This window comes from Mustela nivalis, assembly GCF_964662115.1.
Source record: "Mustela nivalis genome assembly, chromosome: 7".
Classification (NCBI taxonomy): domain Eukaryota; kingdom Metazoa; phylum Chordata; class Mammalia; order Carnivora; family Mustelidae; genus Mustela; species Mustela nivalis.
This window is the reverse complement of record NC_139026.1, coordinates 126,188,282-126,202,176: the sequence shown is the minus strand read 5'-3', so window position 1 is coordinate 126,202,176 and position 13,895 is coordinate 126,188,282. Positions and strand designations below refer to the sequence as shown.

General features: G+C 42.4%; 1 protein-coding gene across 9 annotated transcripts in view; it reads left to right on the top strand.

The window, feature by feature from the left end:
- Positions 1–13,895, top strand: part of LOC309870036 (uncharacterized protein) — a 33,927-nt gene that overhangs the window by 980 nt on the left and 19,052 nt on the right. For 3 of the 9 annotated variants that reach the window (XR_014314439.1, XR_014314443.1, XR_014314444.1), the window contains exons 1-2: positions 6,847–8,124; positions 13,031–13,203. Coding sequence is in view for 1 of the 9 variants with exons in the window: in XM_082742022.1 (XP_082598148.1) it covers positions 8,064–8,124; positions 13,031–13,203 (234 nt within the window). In the remaining 8 variants the exon portion in view is untranslated. Of the gene's footprint in view, positions 1–2,946; positions 3,114–4,801; positions 4,945–6,846; positions 8,125–8,958; positions 12,699–13,030; positions 13,204–13,895 lie in introns of those variants that run through there. The other 6 variants (XR_014314440.1, XR_014314442.1, XR_014314445.1 and 3 more) reach the window with 5 other exon arrangements.

The following is a 13,895-nucleotide window of genomic DNA, read 5'->3' as shown; positions in this document are numbered from 1 at the left end:
ATACCGTGGACCATGTGGGCTACCCAACAGACAGTTCTAGAGGCAGGAAGTCCAAGATCAAGGTGCTGGCAGATTCAGTGTCTGATAAGGACCTGCTTTCTGGCGTGCAGACCGTCCCCTTCTTGCCTTGTCCTCAGATGGGGGAGACAGAACTAACTGAAATCTCTTCCTTTTCTTGTAAGTACACTGAGTCCCCTAATGGGGGCTCCACTGTCAACACCTCATCTAGACCTAACTACCCCCAAAGGCTCCATGTCCATATACGGAAGTGTTGGAGACTAGGGTTCCTAGATACCAATTAGGAGCTCTGGGGGGCAGGGTGGGACACAAACTTTCCATGCATAGCACTCGCCATACAGCGCGCACGCGCGCGTGCACACACATACAGAGTATCCAGGGTGTCCTTCCTATTAGAAATGGCCATAGCTAGCAGGGGCCTATACAGCATAGAAAACTGGAGGTTACAAAAACACTCTTACCTCCTCTGTGTAGAATGCATGAAATTTCGGACAGAATTAACTTCATTCGGAGACACAGGTGCGTAGCACAGGGCTCAGCCAATGGGCGGCCAGTCGCCAGCGTGGGAAATCACAACGACTGCACTGTCTTTGAGTGGGGTCCTTAATCCTGCCCTATCTGTGCCCCCACGTTCTTGGTGACCTTTGAGAGTCGACAGTATGGGACCTAGCTCTCTCGGCTTTCCTATTCCTTTATCTGAGCGCCCTGAAAACCTAGCTTGGGGGTGTGTTTAAATGCTGGACCAGGGAAGCCGTTTCAGACACTGCACTGTGCGGGGTGTGTCTCCGTAAGGACACAGTGACCCGACTCGTAGGCCAGCCATGAACACGACTGCATCTAAAGTCCTAACGGGGATTTGGGAATTTGCAAGCTGTGGTGATGTCAGTTGAATGGGGTGATTTGAACTGACAGAGCGGCCAGCCATGTGCAGAGGAGCTTAGTGGCGGGTGGGGGCTTTAGGAGGGTTTAGGAAGGCTGGTTGGCAGGAGGCCACATGGGGGGACAGCTTCTAGCAGGATGGCCTGCGTGGGATGAGAGAAAGGAGAAGGTGGATAAAGTGAGATGCAAGAAGCGGAAAAATACCTGGAAGACCTGGTCATTAAAAACATAATCTGGGGCACCTGGGTGGCTCAGTGGGTAAAGCCTCTGCCTTCAGCTCAGGTCATGATCCCAGGGTCCTGGGATGGAGACCCGAATCGGGCTCTCTGCTCAGCAGGGAGCCTGCTTCCTCCTCTCTCTGCCTGCCGTGCTGCCTACTTGTGATCTCTGTCTGTCAAATAAATAAATTTTTAAAAATCTTTAAAAAAAAATCATCACTCATATCACTGGTACTTTCATTTTGGTGTCTCCTGGATGACAAGGGAGTTCGCACACGTGTTACTAAATGTCCTCACTGCCTCTTGCAAAGGGCATTTGCTCATCCATTTTACAGCCAAGGGGCCTGAGACGGAGGCTCACAATTTGCTCAGGGTCTCCTGACTAGGAGGGGAGGGAGGAAGGGGGCAAGATTTTCAGTGGAGGCCTTTGTGACTCCAAAGGCACTTTTCTTTTCCCTTTGCCTTCCTTGATAATGAAATTTTGCTCCCTGTCAGCCAACCATTCACGGATATTATTTAGGACCTACTGTGTTCCAGGAGCTGGAGAGGCTGGTTCATTACCAGATTATGTCTTGAAGGAGCGAATGCCGAATGGAGTTTGGTAGATGCCTAGGCTGTCATTTTTATGTTATTCAGAGGACATAACAGTGATTCATAGTAGAGACCAAGTTTTTTGGTTTTTTGTTTTTTGTTTTTAAGATTTTTATTTACTTGAGAGAGAAAGAGAGAGAGCGCGCGCACACACTCGTACGGGGAAGGGCAGAGGGAAAGAGAGAAGCAGGCTACTGGCTGACCAGGGAGCCCTACTTGGGGCTCTCCATCCTGGGACCCCAGGATCACGACCTGAGCTGAAGACAGACACTTAACGCGCTGAGCCACCCTGGTGCGGGGGGTTTGGTTTTCACTTGCTTCCTAAATGATAACTGGAAGAGTTACACATTTTCACCTAGATTTTTTTCCATCTCTTCAGCGGCATCGTCTCTAAAATTGGACATAGCTCATCTCACCCCCTAAAACCCACCAACCCCAGCGGCTTCCTCTCTCAACCTCCGTGTCCGTTCAGGGCAACCAGCACACTACCAAGATGACAGACCTTCATCCCCATGGCCACTCCTTCCTCTTTGGTCACTCAGACCCAGGAGCCCTCCTGGATCATTGTCTCCTGCTCCTCAGTTTCATTGCTGTCACTCATTCAAGCCGTTGGTCCCTCTGCCCTTGCAACCCTGGAATTCCCTTCTCCCAGGATCTCCTTTCCTCCACCATGAGCCACAACCTCTTTTTCTTAATGACTACATTCTTTAATTTCTTAAGATTTTTTTTGAAGACTCATTTATTTATTTATTTGACAGAGAGAGAGAGAGAGATCACAAGTAGGCAGAGAGGCAAGCAGAGAGAGGGGGGAAGCAGACTCCCCGCCAAGAAGAGAAGCCGACTCGGGGGGCTTGATCCTAGGATCCTGAGATCATGACCTGAGCCCAAGGCAGATGCTTAACCCACTGAGCCACCCAGGCACCCGTCATGACTACATTCTTAACACTCCCCAGAGATCCAAAGTGAATCACTCCTTCCTTCCTTAAGATGTAAGCTCCATAAAAACAAAAAGAATGTGGGGTCCATGAGGGCAGGGATTTTTTTTCTCTTTTGTTCACTATCCTATCGTCATGTGCCTAGAGAAGTCTGGCACATTCGTTGAATGTCGGATTGATGCATGAGTAATTCATAGAAGAAGGAAGAAAGGAAAGAAGGGAGGAAGGAGGCTAGTATTTCTAGTGTTGTCATGTTCAAGCCTTCTGCCAATCACTTTACATGTGACTGCATTTAATCTCCTCAGGACATAATGATCCACAAATTCACTGACTCAGAATATTGAAGAGTGACCGTGGGCCAGGCTCTCGGCTAGACACTGCGGGGAGAGGGAGAAGTGAACAAGGCTCGCGCCCTTGGAATGTTGACTTGAGCGGCGCGTGTGCAAACGGGATGCAGAGAGACAATTCTCAGGTAAAGGAACAAGCCAAGCAATTACAATTTGTAATAAAGATGGTGAAGGAAACAGAAGTTTTGCTGCAAAGGAGGTTAAGGCTCAGACATTCAGCTGTGATCTTTGAAGGCCAGGCCGAGCGTGCCCACCCATCCTTCCCGCTGCCCCTCACCAGGCTGCAGGTGCAGGAGGACCCTGAGGTTCTCTCTGTTGGGCGAATATACCGCACTTTTCTGTATTTCCCATATTTCTTCATATTCTGTTCAGCAGATGGGGGTCCTCATTTTCTGTACTGCCTGCAACGCATGTTAGCTCAGGTAAGTTAGAAAGTGTTCATGCCTCCGGGGAACTCCCAGCCTTGTAGAGGGACCAGGAACCACAGAAAGAGCTGTACTGCATAGCGGACTGTGGTTAGTGCTCTCACGGAGGTATGAATGAAATACTAACACGTTAGATGGAAAAATGATCCATAGCCACTTGGGGCAGACCGGAAAATATATTTAGAAAAGGTGGTATTCAAGGAATAGGTACACTTTTTATGGCTTTTTGTGGTAGAGAAAGAAGGTTCAAAACTGATGAAACAGTCTGAGCAAAAATCAACTAGATGGCAGGGTTCTGGGGGAAGGGGGGGCATTTAGGGGAGAGCAGGGATCCCAGTATGACTGGACTGTAGAGCAGTGTGGGGGGGAGGGAATCGGGTGCTAATATGGGGCCATGTGTTGGAGGATGAAATACCAAAGAAAGGAGTTTATCATTAATGCGGTGGGCAGTGGGAATTCACTGTCATTTGTGGCTTGCTTTAGAAAGACTGTTCTAGAATATTTGTGGGGGGTGAATTGAGGAGACCGATTGGAAGGCTGTTTGCAGTAGATCAGGTGAATGGGGGGCGTCCAGTGATGGCCTAGGGAGATGACTGTTCCAGACTGTGAAGTGAGGAGACAAGCAAGTCAAAGGCCTTAGAGCTTTCTGGATAGGAACCGAGAGAATAAATGTCGTGTACACAGAAGAAAAATATTGAGGTGGGAAAATAATGTGGGGTGGAAGAGAATTCATTCAAATCCTCTTGTCTGGAAGTGTCATCCTTCCGTAGCCTATATACAGTGAAATCTCACGAGGTGGCTGAGGTATAAGCTGGGTCCCTCAATTCTGCCTTTTGTTGCACTTCCAGAATGTTCCCAGGGGTTAATAACCATTGCCTTATAATGGTCTGCTTTCCACAGTTGGTATACAATTGGGGACTTCTTTGGTACCTTCTCGAACAGTTTCTAAAGTTCAGAGAAAAAGCATAAAGACAAATTCCTGGAAATTTCTTTGAATCTTTTTGGGAGAACTAAAAGCAGATCATAGTTCTCCGTAGAGCTATTTATTAGTTGTAATTTCATCGAAGTCTAAAGTACATTCTCTGACAAAGGAAAGAGAAGGTGGTCAGTATGTAGGAGGGAAAAAGAGATGTTCATCAATCTAGGGAGGGAAAACCTAATGCAAGTATTTCCAGCTGATGTCAGACAGATGTAAAGCTAGATTTTCAGTATTGGTTTACTGGATGCAAAACACAAAATGAAACCAGCCCCATTATAAAAACCAAACATTATTTGAAAGTGACCTAAAGGACACTGTCAGAGTTTAGTTATTGGCCAAGTGAGATTACCACAAGAAAACAAGAAGGTATTTATTCGTGGCCTCTAATGTTGTTTTTACCATGTTTCAGGATAGAGAAGGTCATCCCACCACAAGAAAATTTGTCCAAGGGCATGCACATCCTGGAAATTGACTCTGCCTATCTTTAGGAGGTCCCCTAGTTCCTGGATGGTGGAAGTGTTTTCAGGAGATATTTTGGTAATGGGCCCAATGGTAATAATTGTTTAATAGCACAGTTTTAATGAACTGTGGAAGTTAAAAAAATTTTTTTTGTGGTAACCTATAAAGCTAAAATGGAGATATATTGATTACATATATAGTCATAATGTCTTTCCTATATATTTGGGACAAATAAAAGAACTCTATCCCACTTATCTTCCAACTGATTAATGAATTAACCAGTCTTCCCCAAAACTGTGGAGATATTTTAGCTCTGGCATACCATGCTCCTTTAGCCAGTGAAAATTATTTTCTTCAGAACCTTGGATATTACCTTTAGTTTTGGATATGTTTGATAAACACATGTTTATCATGTGTTTAAAATACATCCCATCAAACTTTGGTCTTGTGTATGGTGACAAAGATGGTTATGATCTGTAGAGGTTAGAAATAAAAATCAAAAGACAAAGTCTCAGAAAAGTAATAAACACATTAAGTCAAAGTAACCCTAAATGCAAATGGAAGGAAATATAAGATAATCATACAACTATGCAAGGCAAAAGATTAAGAAAACTCATTACCACAATTATGAGAAATAACTAAGAAAGACCATTTTGAGTTAGCTGTAGCAGAATAAAGGGATTGGCAGCCCTCTCTGTAATTCTCCTGCAGTGATTTCTTAAACTACTGAGTAAGGTTTTCTATTTCTAATTAGCTAAGTCTTAGAAATATGCCCTCTAATGTGACTCATATGAACATATGGAGTAACTACAAAAATATTATGGAACTTGAGCTTAATATAGGTTAAACATGTTTTCTCCATATCATAAATGGTGAAACATTGTTCTGATACAGTACTGTAATGCATTTATCTGTGAGCTCCAGAACTTGAGTTGAGACACATGTGATTTCGCGTGTCAAGATCAGGGTTTTCGTTTTGCTGACTCTGGGTTGGTTTTCACAGTCCGTGATTTGTGAGCTCTAAGCAATAATGGTAACCAGGCATGCCATGATATCCTGACTAAAATTGGACTCTGGCCCAGATGGGAAAGCTAATGGTAATCATAATGAGACCTTGCATGTATTGAGTGCCTACTGTATGCCAAGTGTGAGCCTATTTGCCACGTGTTAACTTATTTAATCCTCACAACAGCCCTATTATACATAGGAAGAAACTGAGACACAGAGAAGCTGAGTAAGTTACTCAAGCTCACACAGCCAGAACGTGGCAGACCTGGGATTTGAACCCAGGACTTCTGGTTCCGGGTCCCACACTTGAAACTTCACTGTTCAGTAGTATATCAGATGTTGTGGTATTTTTGTACCGCTGTTGGTGACATCCCTGCGTCTCTTTGGCATTCTTATTGGGATATCTATCTCTTTTTACTTTTTTTTTTTTCCTGTTCTGATGCAGCAACAGGACCCTCTTTGATTCAGAGAATATGGTGCCCTTAATGAATCATCAAGATGTCCGTGAACAATTTCAGGGGTTTTCTGTAGAGATCTCATTTCTTTCCTTCTTCTTCTTCTTCTTCTTCTTCTTCTTCTTCTTCTTCTTCTTCTTCTTCTTCTTCTTCTTCTTCTTCTTCTTCTTCTTCTTCTTCTTCTTCTTCTTCTTCTTCTTCTTCTTCTTCTTCTTCTTCTTCTTCTTCTTCTTCTTCTTCTTCTTCTTCTTCTTCTTCTTCTTCTTCTTCTTCTTCTTCTTCTTCTTCTTCTTCTTCTTCTTCTTCTTCTTCTTCTTCTTCTTCTTCTTCTTCTTCTTCTTCTTCTTCTTCTTCTTCTTCTTCTTCTTCTTCTTCTTCTTCTTCTTCTTCTTCTTCTTCTTCTTCTTCTTCTTCTTCTTCTTCTTCTTCTTCTTCTTCTTCTTCTTCTTCTTCTTCTTCTTCTTCTTCTTCTCTTTCTTTCTTTTTTAAGATCTCGTTTCTGAATTCTGACTCAACCCACCAGAATGATTTGATAGTGATGGAGTATGACTCCACACAATTACATGAATGAAAATCCTCAACCGCATTCACTAGTGGAAAAGAAAGAAACTAACGTTTTTGGAACGCATAGCCTCTGTAACTAAGAACATCTTCTACTCGTTCTCTATTAGTTGGAGTTTTAGGGAGATTTATTAACGTTTAGGGTGCTAATATTGCATGGGCCAAAAGTAATGGGAGAGTTCTGTGGTCTGAGCAATAACAGTGAATCACAGGACAACCAAGATTCTCAAGGCCAAACTAAACAACGTTACTGAGAATACATACAAGCTTGCTACCCAGTTAAAAAATTTCTTGTGCACCCGCCATCTCATTGCTTTTGTGTATCAGAGTTTCCCAAGTAATGCTAATCAACACCAGGTTTCTTTTAAAACAGAGCCTCCTTAAAGTGCTTCACACGTGTACAAGGCTGAGAGCAACAAATATCCTAGTCCCATTATAGATCCAAGAGGAAAAGAAAGTGTTAAAAAGCCTGATGAAGTCCTCACTTAGTAGAGCCCCAAATCCTCAGTGGATTGGATTATTCTAGAAAGAACCAGTGACCCTCTTCAGCCAATGTGTTTTGAGTCCTGATGTGTGCCAGGCTCCTGGTTGTGAGCTAAGGACACAGAACTGAATAAGCACCTTCTTTGCACTCAGAGGGCCCCTAAATGACTTCTCTCTTCTCTGCTAAATCTTTTTGTCTCTAAGTCTTGTGTGATCATGCTGCCACATCAAGATCTAGTCTAGTAGTTTCATAATGCCCCCTTCTCCCTGCACCACCAAACCTCCCCACACACCGGGCTAAAGTCACAGTGCTTTTTACTCGGAAAGCCATGGAAATGTGAAGTTTACTGTTTTGCTCTCTCTGATAAAATATAGCATAATAACTGGTTGCTGGGTTACTGCATAAAACACAGGCCCCAAATGTAGCCAGGAAGAATAGTTAGCAATTAAGTAAAGGAAATGACTAGTGGGTTTGAAACTCAACACACGGCCCATGTACTTCTTAGCAAAGGAAGGCATCTGGGTTACTTAGGCAACTTTTATCACTAAGGAAGTAGTTTTGGTGACTCACACTCATACAGAACAACTGCTTTCAAAATCTGTTATTTTGGTGCCTTTACCATTAGGCTTCTGTTTTCCTTTATCTTTGGACTGGGACAGAAAAAAGCTACATTTGGATGGCACGGGTTTATTACTTAGTAGCATATGATTCTCTGGCTGACCTATGTTTTGAAATTTAATGGACCTGTGGTGATCAGAGTAAAAGGTCAGTAGCTCTTGCCCCGTATTAGTATATTAAATGTAGAACTAAGCTTATCTTCTAAGCAGCAATGTTATGTCTTATATTAACAACATTTCTTGTCAGTTACTTTTTGTTATTTGATGTAACAATACTGCTATTGAAAATACTGGTCACACGAAAGGGCTTTATACCATAACCTAAAATGCCTCAGTTTTCCCCCAAGGAGATGAAAAATGGAATTAAATTGTTCATGGAGAGCTGCCCGGAGTATATATTGTGTTGTATATATTATTGTATATCATACATTTTATATATTGTACATTTTATAACTATTGGTATATTGTCTATATTATTACATACAAAAAATAGAGGAACTGGCAGGAAAAATCCTCTGCCAGCTTCTCTCTTCAGATTATCTGTCTGCCCGCTCGATGTTCTAATAGTATTTCCTGACAATTGATATTTTTCTGTGTTAAAAAATAGTAGAGAAGTTGTAGAAGAAGTGAGTTAATTCCTAGAGTGATGGGCTGATAATGTGCTTGGAGAATTATGGAAGAACTTACTATTGACAAAGAAAAGTGGGAGTAAGACCAGGTGATCGGGCTCATGGGTTTGGTTACAGAGGCTCTGGCTTTGTCCCGTAACCTTCTCGATATCAGTGTTCAGTGCAGTCAGCATAGGGCTCGCCTGGATGGTCTTTGTATCTTTTGTTCTAACTCCAGAAATCGTGCTGTAAGTCTCAAAAGTGTAGCTGTTTTCATTTTGCTTTTAATTTAGCCCTTTTCTGCTTTTAATTTTGTGGCTGGAAAAGCTTGGAAAAAGGCAATGAGTCATGACAACCATTTCTTTTCCTTCCAGATAGAAGCGTTCAGTGTGAGGCCAGGGCATGGAGCACCATTTGCGCGATTCGTGAGCCTTAGCAGCCCCTCCCTCTTCTGTGGGGCCCCTTTCAGGGAACATGAGAGAAGGGATGGTCCAGTGGTTCTCAAAGTGGGGTTCCCAGCCAGCAACATCAGCATCGTCTGCTGTTTGTTGGCAATGCTGTCGCTTCCCACCTTAGGCTGACCGGGTCAGAACTCTGGAGCAGAGGCCCAACAATCTGGTTTTAAAGAAGATTTCCAGATGATTCTGAGGAGTGCTGATGTCTGAGAACCACCATGCCAGTGAATTATTAGTATTTGTGGCCATGAAGAGTATGAAAACTACAGTGGTTGGAGAGTGGGGACATTGATGAGTCTGTTGATGAGGAAATGAGGAATAGTTAGGAGAGAGAGTTTTAACTTGAGAATCAAAAAATGAAAAGTCTGGAATTTAATGAGGAAGACTGATTGCTTGCAAGAACCTTTGCTTTCTTAGAGAAGGACAATCCGGATGACTGGGGGACTGTGAACTAACTATATGGGCATGGTTCTGAAATTCTCGAATAATCTCTTGTGAGAGAAGTCATGCCTTTCCGTATGAGGACATACATTCAACTCAGGTTTGTAAAATCCTTTAAGACTCTCATGGGCCGTTGGCTTGCTCAGTTCATTTGCATCTTGAGGCCCCGTTTCTGCGTCTGAAAACCACATGCGTTGTTACTTGCCACAAATGATCTCATCAGCATGAAGTCAGAGATTTGGGATATGTAAGAGGATTTGTGAAGTGATCTGATTACTGAAAAACGTGAAGTAAGAATGAAGAATAATACTATCGATATGGACAGGAAAGAGGGGTTTAGAAGGCGATCCAAAAATGGGTGGATATTTCAATTTCCCTTTGACACATGTACCCACTTTAATCCTGGCTCTGTTGTGTAGTACTTTTTAATGTTAAGTAAATCACAGTGTTTCAAAGCTTTTCACTTTAGTTTCCTCAAAAAAAAAAAAAAAAAACCATCAATGATAATCGACTCAGAGGATTGTTGTGAGAAAAAAGATTAGATTAAAATATGAAAATGGAGCTTGCAAAGGTCAAACATTACACATTTTAGATACTGTTGTTAGGATTGTTGTTGTTTTATGTCTGGGTTGAGAAAGCTTCGCGATTATTGACATAATGACATCCAGGAGTTTGGAATAAGTGTGTACGTCAGCAGATTTTATGATTACAAAAAATAGCTATGTTTGCTTTCCTACTAATTCTCCTCCAGTGGAATGTTTTCATTTTATCATGAAATGAGGGAGATCCACACATGTTTTATTAAAGAAAGCAGCCTGATATTTTTTATCCTTTGAACAGAGAGACTGGATTTCACTCATTCTTTCAGGGAAAGATGACAGATTCTGGAGTCCAGGCTACATGGGTTAAATTCCCAAGTTCTGCATAAGCCTTAGTTTCCTTGTATATAAGAAGGAGGTGTTAATATGGAGGTATATGAAGATGAAGTGAGAAATATAGATAAAATGCATGGTAGAGGGACACAAGGTAACCACCCAATAATGTGGGTTGTTATTAAACTACAGCATGAAGGGGGTGATGAGTCTGAAAAATCAGGGGCAGGAGAAAATAAGAAGACAAGGGCCCGATCATTTTGCAAATGAAAATTCAAGTAGGTTCCATGACTTTCTGGTGACTCTTACTAAATTAAACAATTCTCTCTTTCAAATAGACAAAATTAATCATAGTGATTTATAATCTGCGTATCTACCTAATTAGTCAAAATTTCAATCTCTATTTAAAGTTACACATCTTCCCTTTCCAGGCTCCTTCTGCAGGCTTGAGTGTGCTGGTTGCAAGGGAATGGGAGTCCTACATCTCTCTTTACATAGTGCTTCTCCTCCCCCTCCCCCATCTTGCTAACTGAGGTCTCCTACTTCAGGGTTAGATCTCATGGAGAAGAGGTGAGGGAGATAAGAAAGTTCTTTCTTGACAAGTACGGTTGGTGATCTAGAGTTTACATGTCTCCATTGGGCATGTGCTGAAAACTGGCCCTTTCTCTAGCAGGTGCGTCTCTGGGGACTTCTCATCATTGGGATGGCTCTCTGAAAGTGTCTTTAACAAGCATTCGTATTGGGTCTTCCACAGTCGCTAGAAGTCATTCAGAAGTATACTCTTTGATTTTTTCAGCTGCGGTAAACTTCTTTCCAGGGGCTCATCCTCCCACAGGATCTAAAACAGGGAGCTCTCCCTTGTATGGTTCAGATCTGGTCTAAGGGAAATACTTGACTTTCTAAAAGTAGGGGATAGTGGGACGCCTGGGTGGCTCAGTGGGTTAAAGCCTCTGCCTTCGGCTAAGGTCATGATCCCAGGGTCCTGGGATCAAGTCCCCCATCAGGCTCTTTGCTCAGCAGGGAGCCTGCTTCCTCCTTTCTCTGCCTGCCTCTCTGCCTCCTTGTGATTTCTGTCTATCAAATAAATAAATAAATCTTAAAAAAAAAAAAAAACCCTAGGGGATAGAGGATAAGTACAGTTGTAAACACCCAGGGTGGTCCTTTGAAGCTCTTTGTGTGGGTCCTGAGGTGAGTAGCAAACAGCTCCGTAGACCTTCTGGGGAAAAAGGTCAATCCACACAGCATGCTGGCAACTTTCTCCAAACACTTTCTTCTTCTGGGCTCCTGGTTGACTCAGTCGGTTAAGCATCCAACTCTTGGTTTTGGCTCAGCTCATGATCGCAGGGTCGTAAAATCAAGCCCTGCATTGGGCTCCCCACTCAGGGGAGAATCTACTTCCTCTCTCCCCTGCTGCACCACCAACTCCCTATTTTTATGTGTGTTCTCCTTGTTTCTCTCCCTCTCTAAAATTAAATGAATCTTAAACAACAACAACAACAACAAACTTTCCGCTTCAGTAATCTCCAACTCAGGGTGCCTGGGTGGCTCAGTGGGTTAAAGCCTCTGCCTTCGCCTCAGGTTATGATCTCAGGGTCCCGGGCTCTCTGCTTGGCGGGGAGCCTGCTTCCCCCTCTCTGCCTGTCCCTCTGCCTACTTGTGATCTCTGTCGGTCAAATAAATAAATAAAATCTTGAAAAAACAATCTCCAACTCATTTATACCTTCATTTGGGATACCTTCATCATGGAGCAACAGACGGTTATAAGAGAGATATAACTCTTTCCAGAACCCTTCCTTTGAAAACTTCGAGTTATAGTGTTGTTTTTCACTTCAGAATGTGTTTTCTGCTGTGTGCTGCTTCAGTTGAAACTTGTACTTTAATTCCTATGAAAGGAAAGGGGAAAGGATCACTTTGGGGTTGGCCTGACTTGAGGAATGCCCTGACTTCTCAGACCATCACCCCCAAGTTGTTGTGGCTGCCAAGAAGATGGTTTGGCCATGCATGAGGGTCAATGGTTTGACCCTCGTGAGTGCCCAAATCCCAAGGTTATCCCAAAGTAAATCTTTCAGTGTGGGTGTTTTTTCAGATGTTCAAATTTAATCTTTTTCTCATAGGCAGCTTTTTGTTTTTTAATGTGACTAATTTACATTATTCCTGACTTCCATGATCAATCTTGGGGCTTGCTCATGTTATTGTTTTAGGAGCTAAAATGTGTTTAAAAATGGTGTTCAGATCAAGTTGGAAAAAACTGTTAAATTTGCCAGTTCTAATCTGATCCTAAATTCCCACTTGTATTAAATAAACGCGTCTTGAGACAAATTAAATATGTCATGTATTGTGTTTAAATTTTCAATTATTATTATTGTTATTATGTTTGCATTTCAGGCACGACATTTTCTAATGTGAGCGTTCACACATGGATACATGTGTACAAGTAAATGCAGCTCTGAACTCAGGCCCAAAATGTCTGTGACTGCCTTGTGGTAGCTCTGGAGGTGGATATCTAAGTCCATTTTGTAATATGGACTTGGACTTGGAATGTTTTTGTAGAAACTAGGTACTATTGTGAAAATTACACAGACCTCTGAAAAATTCCTGGGAATTTGAAAATTGGGTATGTTAGGTATATTTGTCTAGTAGCTCTTAATGTCAATTTGGTTATTATTATTTTTTTTAAGTATGCTGGATTGGCACCGAGGAGTTAGGACAGCCACACTTTGAGATAATGACTAAATGCCCATCTATGCATCCATCCACTCAAGGGACCTCTAAAATTGCCAAAAACGGCCAGCAATCCCTGTACCGGCAAATGAAAGATTATTCCAGACTTTGCTGTGAAAGAGAGGAGAAGGTAAGGAGTTCAAGGCTCAGAGGCAAAGATCCTTTGCTCATCTTTGAGGCTGCTTTTACTGGTGCTTCAGGTTCCTCACAAATCCTTATCGCTGTTCTCAAGCACATGATGTCTGGCAAGGGGTCTTACAGGAACTAGGAGGATCTGTTTATAGGAAAGATATAGAAAGATAAGGTATGCTAGTCTGCCTGTTCTAGGAGTTCTGCTAAACATACCCTAAGGGACAATGCATACATCTCTCAGATCACAGGGCAGCTGTTTTTGGGCTGAGAAAGTTTTAGGAAAGGCAACTCCCCACAGCCTTCCAAAGGCAGAGTGGTCACGCGGGGCCTCAGTATTCCACTGGCCTACGCCCTTTACCGGAAACTTCCTTCACTGCAAGTGTTAACATTTTAGCAAGCCAGGTATTATGGCTGATTTCATGCTCTTCGTGAAACCCAACATAAATATTAGAATTTTGTACTATGGTTGCTCATGGTTAAAAATAAATCATCATCATCATAAAACATTGGCACTAATCTGAATTTTAAAAAAAAGCACGATCTGTATTTTGGTTCCTAGTTGTGAGAAATGAGTGGAATCTTTTATTTTTTACCCTGAAAATACTTTCTGTTTGACAACTTTTTAAGTAAATATATGGGAACAATACTGGCAACGCCAGGTGCCTTATACCTTATGTTCTTTGTTTTCCT